We start from the raw sequence: 24,574 nt of genomic DNA, 5'->3' as shown, positions 1-24,574 counted from the left end.
TAACACAGAATTAGAATAGATTATTGTAAATCTACTATACACTAGTGGCTTTAGCACTGCCAATTCTCCCATGCATTCTACATGTGGCAGAAGGGTGTCCTTGGTGACTCACACTAAGAAATTAGGCTTCCTCAAGGGGTCTTTGGAAAGGGTGATGGTTCTATGTGGAACGAGCGATGGGAAATCAAGGCTTTCTGAAGGCTTCTCCGCTTTCACCAAATTGTGCTGAAAAACGGTAAATTACTCTGAGCTTCATTACCTGTACACAATGCATATTAGTAACATCAGCTGGCCAGCAAGAAATAGAAGTGTGTGATTATCAGATCAATGTTTTTTCTCCAATATCATCAGGATAACACCGTGGTGAAGCTTTTGGCTTTAGTAGGTCTATAATCAGTTGGAATATCAGGTTTGCATCTTACATCATGCTTCTCTTCTTTGCCTTCAAGTTGACTATTTTTCAAAAACTGAATCTATGGCATTATTTAGGATGCTTAAGACAGAAGCTTATACTACACTAAATAAAAACTATTATTAGAACAACTGCATAAAGTGTGCCTTTAGTGTGCCTTTAACGAGATTAAAACTCATCCTCTAACGTCCCTGAATATCCCCTAGTTCTCTCCTCTACTACTTTTTAAAATAGTTTATATTTATTTAACAAGACAAGTCAGTTAGGAACAAATTCTTATTTACAATGACCGCCTAGGATCAGTGGGTTAAATGCCTTATCCGGGAGCAGAACGACAGATTTTTACCATGTCAGCTCAGGGATTCGAGCTAGCAACCTTCCTGGCCCAACGCTCTAACCACTAGGCTACCTGCCGCCCCTAGTCAGGTGAACATTATGGATAAAACCCTAGCTATATTTGTAAGTACAGTGTCCAGTAGATGTCAGTGTCAAAAGAATCAACAGAACCACGGCGAAATCAGTGGGATCTCACATTTTGCAACACATGGTTTGAAAAAGCATGTGATCAAACAAGGCATTGGAGGTCATTGATGAGGTACTTCTGATAAAGTGATACACACATTGACTGATAGTGATGCCTTGGAGCTCCGGTATCAAACGTAGCATAACTCTGAGCATCTCAATGGTTCTTTGCAGTTCAAAAAAGGGTTCTTTCCTCTTTTAGTGATAATTTAAATGTAGGGGCTGTGGCTCATTAGAATATTTTGGCCACAGCTCTTTTTTTTATATAACTGGATCAATTATTTAATAAACACAATGGAATTTTAAGAATAGAATATGGCTATTAAACCACAATAAAAAAACTGTATGGTGCTATATACACTGCTCAAAAAAATAAAGGGAACACTAAAATAACACATCCTAGATCTGAATGAATGAAATATTCTTATTAAATAGTTTTTTCTTCACATAGTTGAATGTGCTGGCAACAAAATCACACAAAAATGATCAATGGAAATCAAATTTATCAACCCATGGAGGCCTGTATTTGGAGTCACACTCAAAATTAAAGTGGAAAACCACACTACAGGCGGATCCAACTTTGATGTAATGTCCTTAAAACAAGTCAAAATGAGGCTCAGTAGTGTGTGTGGCCTCCACATGCATGTATGACCTCCATACAACGCCTGGGCATGCTCCTGAGGGATCTCCTCCCAGACCTGGACTAAAGCATCCTCCAACTCCTGGACAGTCTGTGGTGCAACGTGGTATTGGTGGATGGAGCGAGATATGATGTCCCAGATGTGCTCAATTGGATTCAGGTCTGGGGAACGGGCGGGCCAGTCCATAGCATCAATGCCTTCCTCTTGCAGAAACTGCTGACACACTCCAGCCACATGAGGTCTAGCATTGTCTTGCATTAGGAGGAACCCAGGGCCAAACACACCAGCATATGGTCTCACAAGGGGTCTGAGGATCTCATCTCGGTACCTAATGGCAGTCAGGCTACCTCTGGCGAGCACATGAAGGGCTATGCGGCCCCCCAAAGAAATGCCACCCCACACCATGACTGACCCACCGCCAAACCGGTCATGCTGGAGGAGGTTGCAGGCAGCAGAACGTTCTCCACGGCGTCTCCAGACTGTCACGTCTGTCACATGTGCTCAGTGTGAACCTGCATTTATCTGTGAAGAGCACAGGGCGCCAGTGGCGAATTTGCCAATCTTGGTGTTCTCTGGCAAATGCCAAACGTCCTGCACGGTGTTGGGCTGTAAGCACAACCCCCACCTGTGGACGTCGGACCCTCATACCACCCTCATGGAGTTTCTGACCGTTTGAGCAGACACATGCGCATTTGTGGCCTGCTGGAGGTCATTTTGCAGGGCTCTGGCAGTGCTCCTCCTGCTCCTTCTTGCACAAAGGCGGAGGTAGCGGTCCTGCTGCTGTGTTGTTGCCCTCCTACGGCCTTCTCCACGTCTCCCGATGTACTGGCCTGTCTCCTGGTAGCACTTCCATGTTCTGGACACTACGCTGACAGACACAGCAAACCTTCTTGCCACAGCTCGTATTGATGTGCCATCCTGGATGAGCTGCACTACCTGAGCCACTTGTGTGGGTTGTAGACTCCATCTCATGCTACCACTAGAGTGAAAGCACCGCCAGCATTCAAAAGTGACCAAAACATCAGCCAGGAAGCATAGGAACTGAGAAGTGGTCTGTGGTTATCACCTGCAGAACCACTCCTTTATTGGGGGTGTCTTGCTAATTGCCTATAATTTCCACCTGTTGTCTATTCCATTTGCACAACAGCATGTGGAATTTATTGTCAATCAGTGTTGCTTTCTAAGTGGACAGTTTGATTTCACAGAAGTGTGATTGACTTGGAGTTACATTGTGTTGTTTAAGTGTTCTCTTTATTTTTTTGAGCAGTGTAAATATATATAAATTCAACTGTATGTAAAAATATATATATACATACAGTTGAAGTCGGAAGTTTACATACACTTAGGTTGGAGTCATTAAAACTCATTTTTCAACCACTTCACAAATGTCTTGTTAACAAACTATAGTTTTGGCAAGTCGGTTAGGACATCTACTTTGTGCAGGACACAAGTAATTCTTTCAACAATTGTTTACAGACAGATTATTTCACTTATAATTCACTGTATCACAATTCCAGTGTGCCAGAAGTTCACATACACTAAGTTGACTGTTCCATTAAAATTATGTAATGACTTTAGAAGCTTCTGATAGGCTAATTCACATAATTTGAGTCAATTGGAGGTGTACCTGTGGATGTATTTCAAGGCCTAACTTCAAACTCAGTGCCTCTTTGCTTGACATCATGGGAAAATCAAAAGAAATCAGCCAAGACCTCAGAAAAGAAATTGTAGACCTCCACAAGTCTGGTTCATGCCTGAAGGTACCACGTTCATATGTACAAACAATAGTATGCAAGTATAAACATCTTGGGACCACATAGCCATCATACCACTCAGGAATGAGACGCGTTCTGTCTCCTAGAGATGAGCGTACTTTGGTGTGAAAAGTGCAAATCAATCCCAGAGCAACAGCAAAGGACCTTGTAAAGATGCTGGAGGAAACAGGTACAAAAGTATCCATATCCACAGTAAACCGAGTCCGATATCGACACAACCTGAAAGGCCGCTCAGCAAGGAAGAAGCCACTGCTCCAAAACCACCATTAAAAAGCCAGACTACGGTTTGCAACTGCACATGGGGACAAAGATCATACATTTTGGAGAAATGTCCTCTGGTCTGATGAAACAAAAATAGAACTGTTTGGCCATAATGACCATCGTTATGTTTGGAGGAAAAGGGGGGCGCCTGCAAGCCGAAGATCACCATCCCAACCGTGACGCACAGGGGTGGCAGCATCATGTTGTGGGGGTGCTTGCTACAGGAGGGACTGGTGCACTTCACAAAATAGATGGCATTATGAGGAAAAAAATATGTGGATATATTGAAGCAACATCTCAAGACATCAGTCAGGAAGTTAAAACTTGGTCGCAAATGGGTCTTCCAAATGGACAATGACACCAAGCCTTCTTCCAAAGTTGTGGCAAAATGTCTTAAGGACAACAAAGTCACGGTATTGGAGTGGCCATCAAAAATCCCTGACCTAAAACCTATATAAAATATGTGTGCAGAACTGAAAAAACGTGTGTGAGCAAGGAGGCCTACAAATCTGACTCAACAATTTAAAGGCAAGGAAACAAAATACTAATTGAGTGTATGTAAATGTCTGACCTACTGGGAATGGGATGAAAGAAATAAAAGCAAAAATAAATCATTCTCTCTACTATTATTCTGAAATTTCACATTCTTAAAATAAAGTGGTGATACTAACTGACCTAAGACAGGGAATTTTTTATCGGATTAAATGTCAGGAATTGTGAAAAAAATGGTTGAAATGTATTTGGCTAAGGTGTATGTAAACTTCCAACTTCAACTGTATATATATATATATATATATACACACTACCATTCAAAAGTTTGTGGTCACTTAGAAAATCCTTGTTTTTGAAAGAAAAGCACATTTTTTTGTCCATTAAAATAACATCAAGTTGATCAGGAATACAGTGTAGACATTGTTAATGTTGTAAATTACTATTGTTGCTGGAAACGTCTGTTTTTTAATGAAATATCTACATAGGCGTACAGAGGCCCATTATCAGCAACCATCCCTCCTGTGTTCTAATGGCACGTTGTGTTATCTAATCCAAGTTTTTCATTTTAAAAGGCTAATTGATCATTAGACAACTCTTTTGTAATTAGCACAGCTGAAAACTGTTGTCCTGATTAAAGAAGCAATAAAACTGGCCTTCTTTAGACTAGTTGAGTATCTGGAGCATCAGCATTTGTGGGTTCGATTACAGGCTCAAAATGTTCAGAAAGGAAAATCTTTCTTCTGAAACTCGTCCGTCTATTCTTGTTTTGAGAAATGAAGACTATTCCATGCGAGAAATTGCCAAGAAATTGAAGATCTCGTACAACGCTGTGTACTACTCCCTTCACAGAACAGTACAAACTGGCCCTAACCAGAATAGAAAGAGGAGTGGGAGGCCCCGGTGCAAGACTGAGCAAGAGGACAAGTACATTAGGGTGTCTAATTTGAGAAACAGATGCCTCACAAGTCCTCAACTGGCAGCTTCATTAAATATTACCTGCAAAACACCAGTCTCAACATCAACAGAGGCGACTCCGGGATCCTGTCCTTCTAGGCAGAGTTGCAAAGAACACAGACACTGGACAGAGGAGCTCTGCCTAGAAGGCCAGCATCCAGCATTCACTGTTGATGTTGAGACTGGTGAGGCATCTACACCAGCCAAAGCTTACCAATGACATTGCACAACTATTTAAGTAAATAAGTCATCGTTTTAGTCAAAGTATGATATATTTGGCCTTGAAGTGACAAACCTGAACTGCCCACTTTGTGCAAATTCGTGCCAATGACGTGTATTTTCCTATGAAATGATGTGCACATAGTTTTTTGCTTACGTTTCATTTCAGGCCTGGGTTTTATTTGAATGGTACCACCCACCAGCATGGTATTATTTATGAATTAGAAACACCTGCGAAGTTCATGAGTCGCGACTGAACTGAGCAACATAATAGATAATCTTTGGCTATAGCAAAGATGGTGGATAAATTAAGATAGTTACTCAGGCCGTATACAATTGAAAATAAATAGTCAGTTCCGGTCTACTTAACAGGGTGGGTCTCCCATAGACGCAATTGCAAAAGCATCTGGGTCTGGTCTACTTTGTTCATTGACTTGCATTGATCCAGAAAAAAAACAGAAAAAAAAGAGTGGGCTGTCTAGCTTCCTCTTCCGTCTCTGGCTACAGCTTTCACCTGAGCCATGGACTAATTTTATTATAATCCTTTGGATAGTTTCACCTCTTTCTGATCTAGTCTGTATAAAAAAGATCCATATATTTATTTTTTATTTTTTTACAAATGGTAAAATTGTGTGTGATATGATTGCATTTTGTAACCCCGCTCCCCCTACAATAAAGGATTTGATTGGTGCAGCTAGAAATCACAAGTGTCTATCCTATAATGAAAAGGTGCCCGCAGTAGACAATGTCATACACTTGTTAATCTATTTTTAGCTGTTGTTACATCAAGTATTCGTGTTTAGTTTCGTGTCTGATGCCCTCAGGGTGTTGTGACATATCATTTGCGGTTTGCATTGTGAGCTAAGTCATTGTAGCACTTTCCCTACCTGTGAGAACCATGGCATGAGTCTACCAAATAGAACGGAGAAAAAATGTGCCCAAACCGTTCTAGTCAGTTACAGAGGTAGATGTTTAGTCCCAGGATCCTTAGCTTAGTGATGAGCTTTGAGGGCACTATGGTGTTGAACGCTGAGCTGTAGTTAATGAACAGCATTCTCACATACGTGTTCCATTTGTCCAGAGATTGCATCATCTGTGGATCTGTTGGGGAGGTATGCGAATTGGAGTGGGTCTAGGGTTTCCGGCATGATGGTGTTGATGTGACCAGCCTTTCAAAGCACTTCATGGCTACCAACTTGAGTGCTACGGGGCGGTAATCATTTAAGCAGGTTATCTTTGGCACAGGGACTATGTGTGTCTGTTTGAAACATGTAGGTATTACAAACTCGGTCAGGGAGAGGTTGAAAATGTCAGTTAAGACACTTGCCATTTTGTCCTCTTATGCTTTGAGTACACGTCCTAGTGACCAGTCTGGCCCAGTGGCTTTGTGAATGTTGACCTGTTTAAAGATCTTGTTCACATCGGCTATGGAGAGCGTGATCACACAGTTGTCTGGAACAGCTGGTGCTCTCATGCATGCTTCAGTGTTGCTTGCCTCAAAGCAAGCATAAAAGGCATTGAGTTTGTCTGGTAGGCTTGCGTCACTGGGCAGCTTGCGCCTGGGTTTTCCTTTGTAGTCCGTAATAGTTTTCAAGCCCTGCCACATCCGATGAGCGTCAGAGCTAGTATAGTAGCATTCATTCGTAGTCCTATTTTGATGCCTTGCCTGTTTGATGGTTCGTCTAAGGGCATCAATCCATGTGGGAATCACCCACAATGTTCCCACCCCCCATTTTGTGAATATGTATTGGCATCCATCCTGTGTCATTCTTCAGAGGTGGAACCTAAATGATAATTTATCCTAAAGGACAGGAATTAAGTCGAAATAGGGGGTCTTTAATATCCTTCTACTTCTGTTTCATAAATCCTCTTGCGCTGAAAGACATTTTGAACTGTTTTGCTGTGGCTGTATTCATCAATCGATCTAGCAAGAAGGCAATATTTTGAATAACGTCGGGGATGTCTGTGTTGCGAAATAGTTGATTTGGGGAGGTGTTTTTCTAAGGACCTGACAAAATGGGTAATGATGCAGCCGACCGCCATATGGCGCCAAAGACCCATTTATTCGACAGAGAAGCATCTGAGTGTCCTAGAACAGTTTTTTTAATTCTGAATTGTAAAACAGTCAAATAAAATAAAACAATATAAGTCATGTAAACATATCATTATTAACCAGTAAATCTGGCGCCGGAAATCAGGCACTGTAGTCTTAAAATAATTGATACTACATATTAAAGATTCCGCAGCATCATCCTAATCCAGTTCCTTTAAATGTCAAGCAACATGGACACAGTGTTGCAGTCAAATCATCTCAAGCTAATTTGCTTTAACATAAAACAACTCAAACAACATAAAAATGTCATGCAACATCCAAATCCTGTCATACATCACATCATGGTTTCACAAATGATTTGTTTGTCCAACGGTTTGGTCATTTTAAATGTGTCAATATAGACAAAACATTGACTGCCAGACGATATTCATAAACCATAACTATCAATGATGTCAAGAATGATTATACATGTTCTGTTTGACATGTTGTTTCATGTGTTGAAATGACAACTGAGACAGTTTTGAGCAGGGGTTGAATCCAGTACAGGGAACAAACCAAAAAACAGAAAAGAACAAAACAGAATCAGAATCGAAAAAACATGATCAATACTGTTCCGGAAACAGAACCGTTATTTTAAAAGCATGGAAGCCGTTAATAATGTTATTTTACGTTCCCGGGACATTTTTTTCCAGTCTCACAAAAAACAACAAGGTGCCTATCCAAAGCCCCCACTCTGTCACTCTTTGCCATTGTGTGTGCACGCAACCTGCCCCTCCCCCTCCTCATCTTAAGCATAGGCTATTGTAGCCTACTGACGTTACAAGCGTGATTCAGAAGATAGAGATATTTTAATTAGAGAATAATGTATTAACTTTCTCAATGCTAGTTATGGTTATCACGTTTCACTTTGGATTTATTAACTACAAAAAGGTAAGAAGTGTTTTTAATTCCAGTGCCGCTTTGCACACACACACTTGTTAGGTAGCTACCTAGCTAGCTCTGGCCCAACGTTAAGCCAAAGTTCAAAGACGTTCTAAAGTTCCTCCATAGAAGCTGCTCCTCCGTAGGTATAATTATGTGGGCCTAATTCAGATAATGCATGTCATAACAAGATGCCAGGCCTCCTCCACCCTCTTTTGCTCTCTCCCCACCAACAAAATGTCAGTCGTATCTCATGCCCTACACTTGTCTGTCCATCGTGAAAACAACTATAGCTTTAGCCTAGGCAGCACTATCTGCACTCATCTAGCACACTATCAGCTGGGGGGGGGGTCACATTATGTTGGTTTGCAAAGTGATGTGTAATTATTTTTTAACTTTATTTTGCAGGTCGGAAATAAAGCATTTTATGAAACGAAACTATTTTGGTTCCAGACTCCTGGTTTTGAATGACCCTTCCCCCCTTTTGTTCTATGCTAGCTGAAGACTAGCTAACTGGTAACTAGCTAACCACAGACACAGAGGAAAGGGGAAACCTATAAGTATCTTTGGCTAAGATGAAAAGGGAACCCCTGTAATTATATTTGCTGCAGTCACCCTTAGACTAGCTACCTAGCTATGTAAACCAAATATGATTTTGACTGTCAGGAACCAAACAGGCTTTCACAGCAAAGGTAGTTGACAACAGCCACACACACAAATTAATACACACACACACCCCTACTTATTAGCTTGTAGTGCATTTGCCTCTGTCATCTGTTCTGTGTGTATGATAAAATAAATAGAGCAGCCAGTGCAGGGCTGTTTCTCTCTCTCTCTCTCTCTCTCTCTCTGTCTCTCTCTCTCTCTCTCTCTCTCTCTCTCTCTCTCTCTCTCTCTCTCTCTCTCTGTCTCTGCACACCCCATATCTCTCCCCCCCCTCTCTCTCTCTCTCTCTCTCTCTCTCTCTCTCTCTCTCTCTCTCTCTCTCTCTCTCTCTCTCTCTCTCTCTCTCTCTCTGTCTCTGCACACCCCATATCTTTTCCCCCCCCCCCTCTCTCTCTCTCTCTCTCTCTCTCTCTCTCTCTCTCTCTCTCTCTCTCTCTCTCTCTCTCTCTGTCTCTGCACACCCCCATATCTCTCCCCCCCCTCTCTCTCTCTCTCTCTCTCTCTCTCTCTCTCTCTCTCTCTCTCTGTCTCTGCACACCCCATATCTCTCCCCCCCCCCCTCTCTCTCTCTCTCTCTCTCTCTCTCTCTGTCTCTGCACACCCCATATCTCTCCCCCCCCCCTCTCTCTCTCTCTCTCTCTCTCTCTCTCTCTCTCTCTCTCTCTGTCTCTGCACACCCCATATCTCTCCCCCCCCCCCCCCTCTCTCTCTCTCTCTCTCTCTCTCTGTCTCTGCACACCCCATATCTCTCCCCCCCCCCTCTCTCTCTCTCTCTCTCTCTCTCTCTCTGTCTCTGCACACCCCATATCTCTCCCCCCCCCCCCCCTCTCTCTCTCTCTCTCTCTCTCTCTCTGCACACCCCATATCTCTCCCCCCCCTCTCTCTCTCTCTCTCTCTCTCTCTCTCTCTGTCTCTGCACACCCCATATCTCTCCCCCCCCCTCTCTCTCTCTGTCTCTGCAGTAGAATGGAGGAGAGGATTCTCCAGTCATTTTTCAATTACCTCAATTAACTTATTAATTACTTAGTCCTCTGAAAGAAGAGACTAGTCATTGGTTCCGAACAACTGCCTCTGATTAATCATTGACTATATTCCCTATTGTAGGAAGAATGGTCAATCAAGGCAAGTCTTCAGGGTATTTTACAGGTAATATGTCCTCTTTACACGTCTTCTTGGTGTATGAACAATCCACTTGCAGACGTGCAAACGTGCACATGCCCACACAAGAACACACACACACAAACAAACAAAGATGTTATAGTATGAATACTGCCCCAGCAGAGTTGGGCCCAGTGTCATATTCCTCCACTATACAAACACCTTGCAATATTAAAACATGAGTTATGCCAAGGACAGCTGTTCAATTTGACATCTATTTCATTTCTACCCCGTCTCTCCAACCCTGGGCTTTGACAGCTGTAGCATGCACTGAATCATTTAACGTGTGTGTGTGTTGGCGCATGTGTGTGTGCCTGAGTCTGTCAGAGTGTATGTCAGAGTCTGTGTGTGTCTGTATGTGTTTGTGTGTGAGTGTGCGCCATCAAATGTCTCTATCAATAAAATATGGACCAAGCTCGTAACATTTTTGATGATATCAGCTGCTATATAAATATTCACAATTAAATATTCAGAACTCTGAGGAAATATATTGGATTGAAAAAAGTATAAAAGTCAAACCAACTTACATCAGAAAAAATCATGAGGGCAAATTAGCATATCGCCAAACTAGCCTCAATCAAAACCATCTAAGTAGACTCATAACTGTCTATAGCTGATCTGAAAATGTTATGTAGCCTTTAAAGGATGGAGCAATCAATCAAAATGTAATGTTTCTAATATTACTTCATAAACAATCATCATGTATATTATTATTAGCAACTTTCAGTTGAATTTAGTTTCCCCAATTTGAGATTTTTAAACAATTCCTCTACTTCAATATTCGGCAAACAAATTCCCTTTTATTTGGATTCACAGCATCACTATATCAAACAATTATATTAATACAACGTCAATAATTGCTATTACACACTGCACTATAAACCCCAATGTGCTGTCATTACTCAAACCTTTTGAGGAAACTTAAAGACAGGCACCACAGGCTGAATTGATTTTTTAGCATTTGCCAATTTGTTGGTATTTTGGTCTATTAATATTCGTTTTTTAGACCCCAAAAATTGAATTTTAACCACATTCATGGACATACATCAATCATTTTAAAGATCAACACATTGAATTACACATAGTTTCAAAGCCCATTTCCTAGAGAATATTGCAAACTGGACTACATTTAGTAACATACTTTGAAGAGACGGTGATGGGGTCTAAATAGGCATTTGTCGTTTTGTAGTCTAATTCTAACTGCCATTTCCCGAAAGTCAGACTCTTCCCACACGCCAACACAATTTTATCAGCTTCAGAAGCATCTGCATTTACCGAATTGCATGTGGTTATCCTTGAATATATTATCCAGACTTGCCCAGAGGGAATGCTAATATGTTGTAAATGTTTTATCCTGGATAAAAAAAAAATGGGAAAAATGTGCCAAAAATGTCTATAGTATTTTACAGATTGAAAGATGAGAAAAGTATTTATCCACAATTTGCTCTGGAGAAGCCCGATCCTGGAGTGTCTTAACAAAATGAAACACAAATACACTATATATACACAAGTATGTGGACACACCTCAAATTAGTATATTCGGCTATTTCAGCCACACACATTGCTGATAGGTGTATAAAATTGAGCACACAGCCATGCAATCTCCATAGAGATTAGCAGTAGAATTGCCTTACAGAAGAATGGCCTTACATTGGCATTGGAATGGCCTTACTGAAGAGCTCAGTGACTTTCATCGTGGCACCGTCATAGGATGACACCTTTCCAACAAGTCAGTTTGTCAAATTTCTGCCCTCCTAGAGCTGCCCCGGTCAAATGTAAGTGCTGTTATTGTGAAGTGGAAACTTCTGAAGCAACAATGGCTCAGGCTCAAAGTGGTAGGTCACACAACGGGACCACTGAGTGCTGAAGTGCGTAAAAAATCATCTCTCCTAAATTGTAACACTCATTACAGAGTTCCAAACTGCCCCTGGAAGCAACGTCAGCACAATAACTGTTCATCAGGAGCTTCATTAAATGGGTTTCCATGGCCGAGCAGCCGCACACAAGCCTAAGATCACCATGCGCAATGCCAATCGTCGGCTGGAGTGGTGTAAAGCTTGCCGCAATTGGACTCTGGAGCATTGGAAACTGGCAGTCCGACGGATAAATCTGGATTTGGCGGATGCCAGGAAAATGCTAACTGCCCCAATGCATAGTGCAAACTGTAAAGTTTGGTGGAGGAGGAATAATGGTCTGGGTCTGTTTTTCATGGTTCGGGATACCCCTTCAGTTCCAGTGAAGGGAAATCTTAATGCCCCCATGCACAAAGCGAGGTCCATTCAGATATGGCTTGTCAGGATCAGTTTGGAAGAACTTGACTGGCCTGCACAGAGCCCTGAGCTCAACCCCATTAAACACCCTTTGGATGATTTGGAACGCCGACTGCGAGACAGGCCTACAACATCAGTCCCCGACCTCACGAATGCTCTTGTGGCTGAATGTCCACATACTTTTGGTCATGTAGTGTATTTAGGCTGACTTCATCCAGTGTCTAGAAAAATGAATTTGCACGGTATGTAAATACATTTAGTGAGGTATTGCCTCATTTGCATATTTTAATAAAATATATGTTAGAAAAATTACTACAAAAAAGTATTGTATTCGGGTCTACATTCAAATGGTGAAAGTGGATTGTGATATGATTAAAACAATAGATCCCTATTAGGGTGTGGAATCCTGAGTATTCGGCTGAGTATTCTCGCATACTCCCTTAACTATAAGACCTTCGGTTTGAAAAAAGAGAAACGCGTCAATAATACTGTTTGTCCATCTTGAGACGCCGTAGCCAGTGTACACTTCCTCAAAGTAGTCCGAATGAATGAAGATAATTTAAGAAATATGCCATTAATTTGTACATTTTTGCAGAGGAGATCTTGTGTCGATGAATCGTCTATCGATGAATGACAACAAAGAATCCTTACTGTCGACCAATGAATGATGAAGTGGTGTAGAACTTCGGCTTGACTTGAGAAAAACATGTGTGTGCATGAACAGCCGAAAAAACTCTTGCCGAAGACCAAAACTTCACAAAATGTTATCATAATAAGGGAAGCATGAGGACGCCTTTTCAGGTGCTGAAAGCCTTTGCACCCAAGCCTGTAGGGGGCCCAAGAGGCATTGTTTTTTACAACTATTATTTAAAAAATGTATCAAACACTAGAGAGCATAATTTAGCCACAGAGTGTCAATAGTAAAAAAAAACTGTGGATTAGGTTTTATCACAAGCACATACAATTAACTGGCAAAATAAAGGAAATACCAACAATACATATCTCATGAGGCCTTATTTTGAGGCCTAGCTTCACTCTAATGCAAGGTCCTGAAACTCATGGTTTACAGGCTACATCAGGGCTGAACGTAAGGGTTGCAGAATTCCAGTAATTTTCTGGTAAAAAAAAAGAAGGATTTCCGTGATTTCTGGAAAACGTATCAGAATTTTGCAACCCTAACTGCAAGTCACATTATGTTGGTTTGCAAAGTGATGTGTAATTACATTTGGAATCTAGCCAGAGTTAGGATTTCCAAAAGTTGGAACTTGTATTCACCTGCATTCATAATTACTGCCAGGATTAGATCAGTGTGAGGACTTGAAGTATTTGAGCTAAAAATGCCTTGGGGTTTACAGTGTGTCTGACATGTTCAAGACTGCAGTTTTTTTAAAACATAGCAATGGCACAGAACAACCACCCACGATGGAGCAGAGATCAATCACAGCACAGTAAGTGACGATAGACAGAGAGGAAGGGAGGACTCCCCAAAACTCACCAGTCTGGTGACGATGGGTATCCCGAAATGCCAGATGTGTTCGTTGAGCAGGCCGCTGTACACCACGTTGCCAAAAAGAGCAATGGTTCCCTGCTGCTTACACAAGCCAGTTCCTGGTTTGGTTTCTATGGAGATAGAAATACATGATAGGTAAATGTCTTGGTTCATATGCAGAAATACATAAAATGTGATGTCATACAATATATTATAGAAAATAATGTAAAAATATGAGAGAGAGACAGTGAAAGAGAGAGAGAGAGCAAGAGAGAAAGAGACAGAAAGAAAGACAGACAGACAGACAGACAGAAAGAAAGAAAGAAAGAAAGAAAGAAAGAAAGAAAGAAAGAAAGAAAGAAAGAAAGAAAGAAAGAAAGAAAGAAAGAAAGAAAGAAAGAAAGAAAGAAAGAAAGAAATGGACTGAGTTAATAAACAGCGAACTTCCTGGACAGAGTTATTGGATAGGTCAGGGAGAGAGAAACACACAGGAAGAAAAAGATGGAGAGACAAACTATATTTTCACGCACACAGGGAACAAAAGCAAGCATAAACACAGGCACACACACACGCACATCATTCATACATTGCCCAAAAACAAAAAGTGTAATGTTTATAAACCAGTGTCAGCTTAAAAATAAAATAAAGAGGACTGTACTGTTGTCTCATTGCATAAGAGAGGGATCCAGAGGATTTGTGTCTGTACACCAGAAAAATGCTGGGTTGTTTGGTATGTAAACTTAAAAAGAGCCAGGTTGGGGTGTTGATTCTGGGAAATTGAGCTATGAACCACTGGGTGAGAACAGAAGATTGGAGACATGGGTTAGTAGGGGCGTGGCTTTCAGATAGTTCTTTTTGGCCACCTGTGAGAGTAATTGTCATTCCAGTTTATCTGTTCAGTTGTTTTGTCAACATATTTTAAGGTTGAGCACAGACACTTTTGCAGCTTTAACAAAGCTTAAATAATGATATTAATTTGATATTAAAGTCTCTAATGTGGTTAACTATACATTTTCAATGTACAAACTTACAATGAACAGGAATAAAGTTTACTCTCATGGGTGGCCAAAAATATCTATCTGAAAGCTACACCCCCAACCCATAGATCGGTACATTTAGCCATTTATTGGGTTTTTATCCACTTTTTTATGCTCGAGTTCTAAATATCTCTATCTCTAACAGTAGGGTGTGAGTTTTCTCATGCACGTGATGTCAGAATTGGCTCACTATTCTAAAATGTGATTGTTATTTATCACGACAGTTAAACCGTGCTGCCCTCAAACCAAGACACGCTGCCTTCTAATTGTCTAGAGGCTATGTTTCAAATTGACATGATTTTCTAAGAACAGTTTCAAATTAGGTGTTCTCAGCCTCCTCATTAATTCACATAGAAGTTGCCCATTTCACTGTAGCGGACGATGTACGTTTGATATGCTAATGTAAGGCGAGGATAAGCTAGATGAGCTGGACAAACTTCTCTCTTCGAAGAGAGCCCAAGCACTCTCCCAGTGTTTCTTCAGGTTAAGTATGCAGACATTTGTACATCTCCAGTCGGAACAAAACCTCCCCGAACTTTTCTCCCCTGGCACATTTTCCAGCTGGCTCCCACATTGCCTTCATTGTTGTTTGCCTTACTAATAATTACTCTATTATTATACTTAATTGTGCTTATGTAGTTACATGTTTCTATTAATTCTGCAAAACAATGCAAATGCTAATGGCATCAAATAAGTATTAGCTTGTGTTGTATCCTTTGAAGCTGTCCTGGCATTATCATGATCATTGCACTGGCCTGTGTATTAATTTGGCCTGATTAGCTTAGCTCTGCCCTGCCCCATGTGGAGTCCTTGTGGAGCCCTTCAGTTACTATGCTACTTCACTGTATTATTGTTTTAATGCTATATCCTGGTATATTATTTTATTTGATAATAATCCCTCTTTATTCTGTATTTGAAGAAACCACACACACAAAGTATTGAACATATTATAACTAGCCAACATCAAAACTGGAACTAGACGTCTTTCTTTGCCGAAGAGGACAGCTTTTGTATTCTAGCAAGGAGGGAGAGGGAGTAGGGAGGATGAGGGAGTGGAGAGGATGATGAGGGAGTGGGGAGGTGTGTGAGATATTGTCAATATAATTGCATAATGGAACTGTATACGTTCAATAAAAAAAATTACTTGTTCAGTAATCATTTCACTTGTTGCTTATGCCGTGTGCGCATTGCTGCAATTATACATAAAATGGCTTAAACCCTGAGTTGTCCTTATGTTAGATCCTGATCTGGCTATGTCATATGGCTGTGGGCTACACTAGTTTATATAGCAGACAAGATTCGCTGAGAATTCCATGGCATTATTTGATACTATTTTGTAGTATGAAGAATACAATTGAACAAAGCTGAAAACATTAGAAAGGCAATCTTCTCCAAACCATTTGAGGGAGTGCACATATGCAGCTATTCTATGTTCAGCTGTTAACAAAGAAACAGGTACTCCTATGTGCTTAATTTAGTTCGTTAAGTTACTCCAGTTGTGGTACAAATGTTAGGCTATATGTTTTGATTTTTAATACATTCTAAGGCTGATTGATGTGACTCTAATGATGATTTGAAAAAGTTGCATGAAAGGCGTGAGCTCTGCTTTGTTTTTTTTATGCTGGCTGTACACACTTCCTCAGTCTCTCATTCACAATTTGACAAACACTTGATAATGCCTTGAATTACCCAACGAGATCCCCTTTGTGCAGCTGTAAAGCCCCCTATAAAAATACATGCCTTTTGCTGCCAATGGCTGAAGTCCTTTCTCCCTGTGTGCTACATGCTCCGAAGCACATCTCACTCACATGGCCCTCTGTCACCTGATCTGGTCTTTCTCACAGGCTACAAGTGAAGATAGACACATTGGGGATGCAACTGCATGCGTACTAATTAAATTCCGAGGTGCATATTGAACATATTGGAAGAACACATTTTCTTTGTCAGCCAACAAAAATACAGCAAAAGCACTAGTCTATGTCAATCTACTGTCCCCCATAGTACAAAAAGTATTGACCTATTCTATTCTGTGTGAGAAATAAATATTCCAAACATGGTCTGGGACAGTTGTGGGATTCGATAGATCCCAAATTAATACAACCACTAGCATCCCAAAAACTATTTTAGACAATGAGTCTGATGCAACAGATCAGAAAATTTTGCTTAAATTGTTGATAAACTATAACTATTTCTTCACATTATATTCAAATCAAATTGTATTAGTCACATGCGCCGATTACAACAGGTGTAGGTAGACCTTACAGTGAAATGCTTACTTACGAGCCCCTGACCAACAATTCATTAAAAAAAACAAGAATAAGAAATAAAAATAACAAGTAATTAAACAGCAGCAGTAAAATAACAATAGTGAGAATATATACAGGGGGGCACCAGTTAGTTGAGGTAATATGTATATGTAGGTAGAGTTATTAAAGTGACTATGCATAGATGTTAACAACAGAGAGCAGCAGTGGTGTAAAAGAAGGGGGGCAAAGCAAATAGTCTGGGTAGCCATTTGATTAGGTGTTCAGGAGTTTTATGGCTTGGGGGTAAAAGCTGTTTAGAAGCCTCTTGGACCTAGACTTGGTGCTCTGGTACAACTTGCCGTGTGGTAGCAGAGAGACCAGTCTATGACTAGGGTTGCTAGGGTCTTTGACAATTTTTAGGGCCTTCCTCTGACACCGCTTGGTATAGAGGTCCTGGATGGCAGGAAACTTGGCCCCAGTGATGTACTGGACCATTCGCACTACCCTCCTGTAGTGCCTTGTGATCGGAGGCCAAGCAGTTGCCATACCAAGCAGTGATGCAACCAGTCAGGATGCTCTCGATGGTGCAGCTGTATAATATCCTTTTGAGGATCTGAGGACCCATGCCAAATCTTTTCAGTCTCCTGAGGGGGAATAGGTTTTGTCGTTCCCTCTTCACGACTGTCTTGGTGTGTTTGGACCATGTGAGTTTGCTGGTGATGTGGACACCAAGGAACTTGAAGCTCTCACCCTGCTCCACTACAGCCCCGTCGATGGGAACGTATTCCACAATCATCTCCTTTGTTTTGATCATATTGAGGGAGAGTTTGTTGTCCTGGCACCACCCGGCCAGGTCTCTGACCTCCTCCCTATAGGCTGTCTTTCGTTGTCGGTGATCAGGCCTACCACTGTTGTGTCGTCTGCAAACTTACTGATGGTGTTGGAGTCGTGCCTGGCCGTGCAGTCATGAGTGAACAGGGAGGACTTAGCACGCATCCCTGAGTGGCCCTGTGTTGAGGATCAGCATGGCGGATGTGTTGTTACCTACCCTTACCACCTGGGGGACGGCCCGTCAGGAAGTCCAGGATCCAGTTGCAGAGGGAGGTGTTTAGTCCCAGGGTCCTTAGCGTATTGATGAGCTTTGAGGGCACTATGGTGTTGAACGCTGAGCTGTAGTCAATGAATAGCATTCTCACATAGGTGTTCCTTTTGTTCAAGTGGGAAAGGGCAGTGTGGAGTGCAATAGAGATTGCATCATCTGTGGATCTGTTGGGGCATTATGCAAATTGGACATTGGCACATGCTCGCAGTACACGTCCTGGTAATCCGTCTGGCCCTGCGGCCTTGTGAATGTTGACCTGTTTAAATGTCTTACTCACATCGGCTGTGGAGAGAGGGATCACACAGTCGTCTGTGTGGTGCTGGTGCTCTCATGCATGTTTTAGTGTTATTTGCCTCAAAGCGATTATATGTAGTTTAGCTTGTCTGGTAGGCTCGTGTCACTGGGCAGCTCTCGGCTCTGCTTCCATTTGTAGTCTGTAACGGTTTTCAAGCTCTGCCACATCCTTTGAGTGTCAGCGCCGGTGTAGTACGATTTGATCCAAGTCCTGTATTGACGATTTTCCTGTTTGATTGCTTGTCGGAGGGCATAGCGTGATTTCTTTTAAGCTTCCGGGTTAGAGTCCCACTCCTTGAAAGCAGCAGCTCTAGCCTTTAGCTCAGTGCAGATGTTGCCTGTAATCCATGGCTTCTAGATGGGGTATGTACATACAGTCACTATGGGGATGATGTCATCGATGCACTTATTGATGAAGCCAGTGACTGATGTGGTGTACTCCTCAATGCCATTGGAGGAATCCTGGGAACACATTCTAGTCTGTGCTGGAAAAACAGTCCTGTAGCTTAGCATCTGCTTCATCTGACCACTTTCTTTTATTGATCTAGTCACTGATGCTTCCTGCTTTAATTTTTGCTTGTAAGCGGGAATCCAGAGGATAGAATTATGGTCAGAATTGCCAAATGGAGAGCGAGGGACAGCTTTGTATGCGTCTCTGTGTGTGGAGTAAAGGTGGTCCAGAGGTTTTTTCCTAAGGTTGCACATGCTGATAGAAATTTGGTACAATGGATTTAAGTCCCCCCGGCTACTAGGAGTGCCGCCTCTGGGTGAGTGTCTTCTTGTTTGCTTATGGTGGAATACAGCTCATTCAATGCTGTCTTAGTGCCAGCCTCTGACTGTGGTGGTATGTAAAACAGCTATGAAAAATACAGATGAAAACTCTCTAGGTAGATAGTGTGGTCTACAGCTTATCATGAGATACTCTACCTCAGGCGGCAATAGATCGAGACTTAGATGTCGTGCACTAGCTGTTATTTATAAAAAAATAGATAGTCCGCCGTCCCTTGTCTTACCAGACGCCACTGTTCTATCCTGCCGGTGCAGCGTATAACCAGCCAGCTGTATGTTGATAGTGTCATCATTCAGCCACGACTCCGTGAAGAATAAGATATTACAGCTTTGAATGTCCCGTTGGGAGTGTAATCATCCGCGTAGGTCATCTATTTTATTGTCCAAACATTGCAGGTTTGCTTGCAGATTGGAAGGAAGTGGGGGTTTATTCAATCTCCTACGAATTCTCAGAAGGCAGCCCGCCCTACAGCCCCTCTTTCTCCGCCTCCTCTTCACGCAAATCACTGGGATCTGGGCCTATTCCCGAGAAAGCAGTATACCGTTTGCGTCGGGCTTGTCAGACTCATTAAAGGAAAAAAAACGATTCTGCCAGTCATAAGAGATGGTAGCGGCAACATTATGTACAAAATAAGTAAAAAACAAGTTACAAACAACTCAAATAAACCAAAAAAAACACAATCGGTTGGGGGCACGTAAAACGTCTGCCTTCTTTTCGTAAAATTTTATGGAAAAGTATAAGCCATTTTAGGTATAAGTGCAGCAATGCACACACAGCAGTAGGCTATAAGCATGAATGTTTCATTAGTGGGAAAACACCATTATCAAATGCGATAATGCATGTAATGCTTTCATTATAAAGGTGCATTTTTATGGTGAATATGATCTTACTCAAACTTGAAACTCAGGTGCTGCGTATGTATGCCATTTCGTCTCTACACCCATTGTAAAGCGGATTAATGTGCTTCAATTTAAGAATTCATTTGGCCTATGGGCTAGGCTACATGAGGTATGGGACAAAAAAGGTATTCATTGTTTCTTGCCTTACGCTGGGCATCATTCAAAAGCGATAGTATATAAATCACAAGTTATAGGCTTATATTGTCATCCATCAGAGTATTCTTTATTTAACCTTGTCTTTACATATACAAAATAGTATTTTTGAAATTTGTTTTGATTTAGAATGGACCACTACCATACACCTGTCTCAAAACAGGGGCAAGGGAAAAAATACATTTCATCTATACACTTAAAAAGTGCATGGATGACGCATTTCCCGAGGTTCATTTTCATGCCAGACAAGTAGGCTATACTTCTTTTGTAAAGAGAAACAATATGCTTAATATTAGGAAAGAGGAGAAATAAATATAGTAGGCCTAGCCTATCGAAAGCTGATGGGAGCCTATAGAAAAGTTTCGCAACATCAGCTCATGAGTTTGGATCATATTTTAGATTACATTGGTATCAGAGTGACTAGAGGGACAACAAAGTGCGGTGTACCAGGCAGTTAGCAAGTTTGTTAGGCTACTAATGACCATCAGCAGCATCAGAGCTTGGAGAAGCCTAATTACCGTGACTAAACGGTCACGTGGAATTTGACTGCCTTCATGACTCGTGATCGCCGGTGTGGCGGTAATACGGTCACCGTAACAGCCCTATTTCCAAGCGAGTGTTTGGGGTGATGTGATTGGCTGCCGGTGTGGTAATACTGATGATTTGACTCCACCAATGGTTTGTTTATATAGCAGGTTACAATAATTAATGTGGCAGGTTAGGAGAACTAACGCAGCAGTTAGGGTGAATTAACATGCAAGGTTAAGAGAATGAGGTTAAGGTTAGGAAAATGGTTAGGGTTAGGCTTAGCTACAACGCTACAGTTGTCGACTACTGTGGTCCCGGACGCGACCACTAGATAGAGCTTTTGTAGGCCTAGCTACTCCATCTAGCCATAACAGTAGACAAACCATCTGTGGTGACAAATCAATATAGTAACACACCCACGGGCCACTTGTATCAATAAATCACAATCAGAAAATGGTTTGTGTGGAAAATAATTTATTTATTTCCTCAATTAAAGTGATTTACTCAATTATTTAGATCACCAGTAAACTCACCCATGATGTTATGAATTGTAAGTAGTATTCACTATTAGCTAATTCGTATTATGGTTTGTATCAGCAGAGAATTGACTAAATCTGACCTCTTCTGTTAGCTCACACTTTACTCAGTTACAGCTAGAACTAATGTAGCCAACATTTTCCGATTTGGATGAGAATTGTTTTATGCTGTTGCTACTTCTGTGATTGTCTGAACATTGCATCCAAAAATATACTGCTCACATTGAGGACATAACATTGTAAAGTGTCACACCCTGATCAGTTTCACCTGTCAGGGTGTCTCCACCCCCTCCAGGTGTTTTCCCCAGTGTATATATCCCTGTGTTTTCTGTCTCTCTGTGCCAGTTCGTCTCGTTTGTTCTAAGTCAAAGAGCGGTTTTTCTCATCCGCCTTTGCTATTCTCTTTTTTTCTAGTTCTCCCGGTTTTGACCCTTGCCTGTTCTGGACTTTGTACCCACCTGCCTGACCATTCTGCCTGCCTTGACCACGAGCCTTTCTGCAACTCTGTACCTCCCGGACTCTGATCTGGTTTTTAGCTTTTGCCTGTCCGCGACCATTCTCTTGCCTACTCCTTTTGGATTATTAAACATTGTAAGACTCCAACCATCTGCATCTGGGTCTCACCTTGTGTCATGATAGTACGAACTGGCCAGGACAGATCCAGCAGACTTGGACCAGCTCTGCCAACTGTCTCCCTGCAGGGAGCCACCATTAGGAGATATGAGGAGTTGTTACAGGCCCTTTTGGAAGGGCTCAGGTCCTTGACGGAACGCCACGACCATGTTAGATCAGAGGCTGCCTGCCACCTCTGGAAAAAACCCAATCACCCAGTATTTTTTCCCCCCTATCTTTGGTGAGTTGGTACAGCCTATCCCGGTTCCCCGATAACCCCTCTTACCACCTCCAGAGCGATATTTGGTGAATCCTGGTGCCTGCCGAGGTTTTCTTTCTCAGTGCTTGCTTATTTCTGAGCTGCAGCCATCTTAGTTTCCTTCAGACCGATCGAAGATGGCGTATATCATTACTCTAATGTCGGGAAGGGCGCTCTCCTGGGATACGGCAGTTTGGGAGCAACAATCTGCCATTTGTGGTCATCTGGAGGGATTTATGGCAGAGGTGAGAAAGGTATCTGGGAGAAAGGCGGCCAGTAAACAGCTTGACTTGCATCAACTCCCTTAGTGTGGCAGACTACGCGGTTGATTTTTGCACGTTGGTCGCCGAGAGTGTTTGGAATCCAGAGTCTCTTTTTGATACTTTTCTGCAAAGATTATCTAAGGATGTAAAGGATGAGCTAGCTGCTCGGGAATTACCGATGGACTCGACTCCCTTATCGCCCTAACCATCAAAATCAATGGACGCCTAAGGGAACGTAGGACTGAGGTCTGGTCTCGGACACCCGCTATGGCTCGTTCACCTTCGAGGGAATCCGGATTCGAAGTGAGTTGGATACTCCTGAGCCTATGCAGTTGGGTTGTCAGTTGGCAAATGCTCACGGAGGATGAACAGTAATGCGTGTCTGTACTGTGGAGGGGCAGGACATTTTGTTACTTGCCCTATTAGGAACCCTTGTCCTTAGTGGGTACCAACACTATGGTGAGTCAGACTGGGAATTCCATAATTCCCATCACCCGCACACCCTTTTTTGTGCTTTTGCTGTGGGGAGACCAATCCAAGTCTCTCCAAATGCTCATTGACTCTGGAGCTGATGAATGTCTTATGGATGCCACGATAGATTCAAAGCTTGGTATTCCCACTCAGCCTTTCTCTGTGCCAATGGATGCTAGGCCACTGGACAGCTGCTCTATAGTGCCCATTCAATTCCGGGTTTCTGGTAACCACAGTGAGACCACGGTTCCTCCTCATTGCATTTCTCCATGTTCCAGTTGTTTTGGGATTTTCCTGGCTACAAAAACACAATCCTGTGATTGACTGGACCACGAGCTCCATCCTGGGTTGGAGCCCATTTTGACATTCCCACTGCCTTCAAGCAGCACAGCCTTCCCCAAGTTGTCTTCCTCAGGACGTTAGCAAGACTGTGGATGCCATTCCCACTGAGTACCATTACCTCCTGGAGTTCTACAGTAAGGCGTATGCTGCTTCCCTTCCCCTGCTCCGTCCTTATGACTGTGCCATTGATCTTCTCCCAGGTACTACACCACCTCGGGGTCAGTTGTATTCTGTCCGGACCAGAGACCAAAGCTATGGAGGAATACATAGAGGAGTCTCTGGCCACTGGGGCCGTCAGTTCGTCTGCAACTACTGCCGGCGTAGGGTTTTTCTTTGTGGAGAAGGACAAGACCCTGCGTCCGTGCATTGACTACCATGGACTTAACGACATTACTGTCAAGAATCGTTACCCCCTACCCCTCTCCTCAGCATTTGAACCTCTCCGGGAGGCCACCATATTTTCCAAGTTGGACCTTCAAAATGCCTGCCACCTGGTTCGGATATGCGGGGGGGATGAGTGGAAGACAGCCTTCAACACAGCCAGTGGACATTATGATTATGAAGTCGTGCCATTTGGACCCAACGCCCCTGCTGTTTTTCAGGGGTTGGTCAATGATGTGCTTCGGTACATGCTAAACTGGTTTGTGTTCGTGTACCTTGATGACATCCTGTTTTTTTTGTTTCTTCCCCGATCTGCACAAGAACATGTTCTTCATGTCAGACAGGTCCTTCAGTGCCTCCTGGAGAACCAACTGTTCGTGAAAGCCGAGAAGTGTGAGTTCCACCGCTCTACTATCAACTGTCTGGGATATGTCACTGCTGAGGGCAATGTTCAGATGGATTCTAGAAAGGTGAAAGCAGTGGTTGATTGGCCTCAACAAACATCCAGGGTGCAGTTGCAACGGTTTCTTGATTATGTAAACTTCTACCGCCGTTTCATTTGGGACTACAGCACCCTGGCGGCCCCCCTCTCAGCACTCATCTCTCCAAAGATACTGTTCAAATGGTCTCCAGCTGTCGACAAAGCCTTTGAGGACCTGAAGCATTGGTTCACAACAGCACCCATCCTCATCCATCCGGATCCCTTGCGTCAATTTGTGGCGGGAGTTGATGCTTCGGATGTTGGAGTGGTGGCCATCCTGTCCCAGCGATCGGCCCAGGACCAGAAGCTTCATCTCTGTGCCTTCCTATCCCATCGTCACAATCCTA

The 24,574-nt window shown here is 42.5% G+C and overlaps 1 protein-coding gene across 1 annotated transcript in view; it reads right to left on the bottom strand.

The window, feature by feature from the left end:
* The window catches only part of LOC109899150 (RNA binding fox-1 homolog 3), a 745,488-nt gene that overhangs the window by 202,488 nt on the left and 518,426 nt on the right, over positions 1-24,574 (bottom strand). The window contains exon 6 of the mRNA XM_031836492.1: positions 13,840-13,964. Within this exon, the coding sequence (XP_031692352.1) occupies positions 13,840-13,964 (125 nt within the window). The remainder of the gene's footprint in view (positions 1-13,839; positions 13,965-24,574) is intronic.

This window comes from Oncorhynchus kisutch, linkage group LG11 (genome assembly GCF_002021735.2).
Source record: "Oncorhynchus kisutch isolate 150728-3 linkage group LG11, Okis_V2, whole genome shotgun sequence".
Lineage (NCBI taxonomy): Eukaryota > Metazoa > Chordata > Actinopteri > Salmoniformes > Salmonidae > Oncorhynchus > Oncorhynchus kisutch.
The sequence above is the reverse complement of the archived record's forward strand: the minus strand, read 5'-3'. Positions and strand labels throughout refer to the sequence as shown.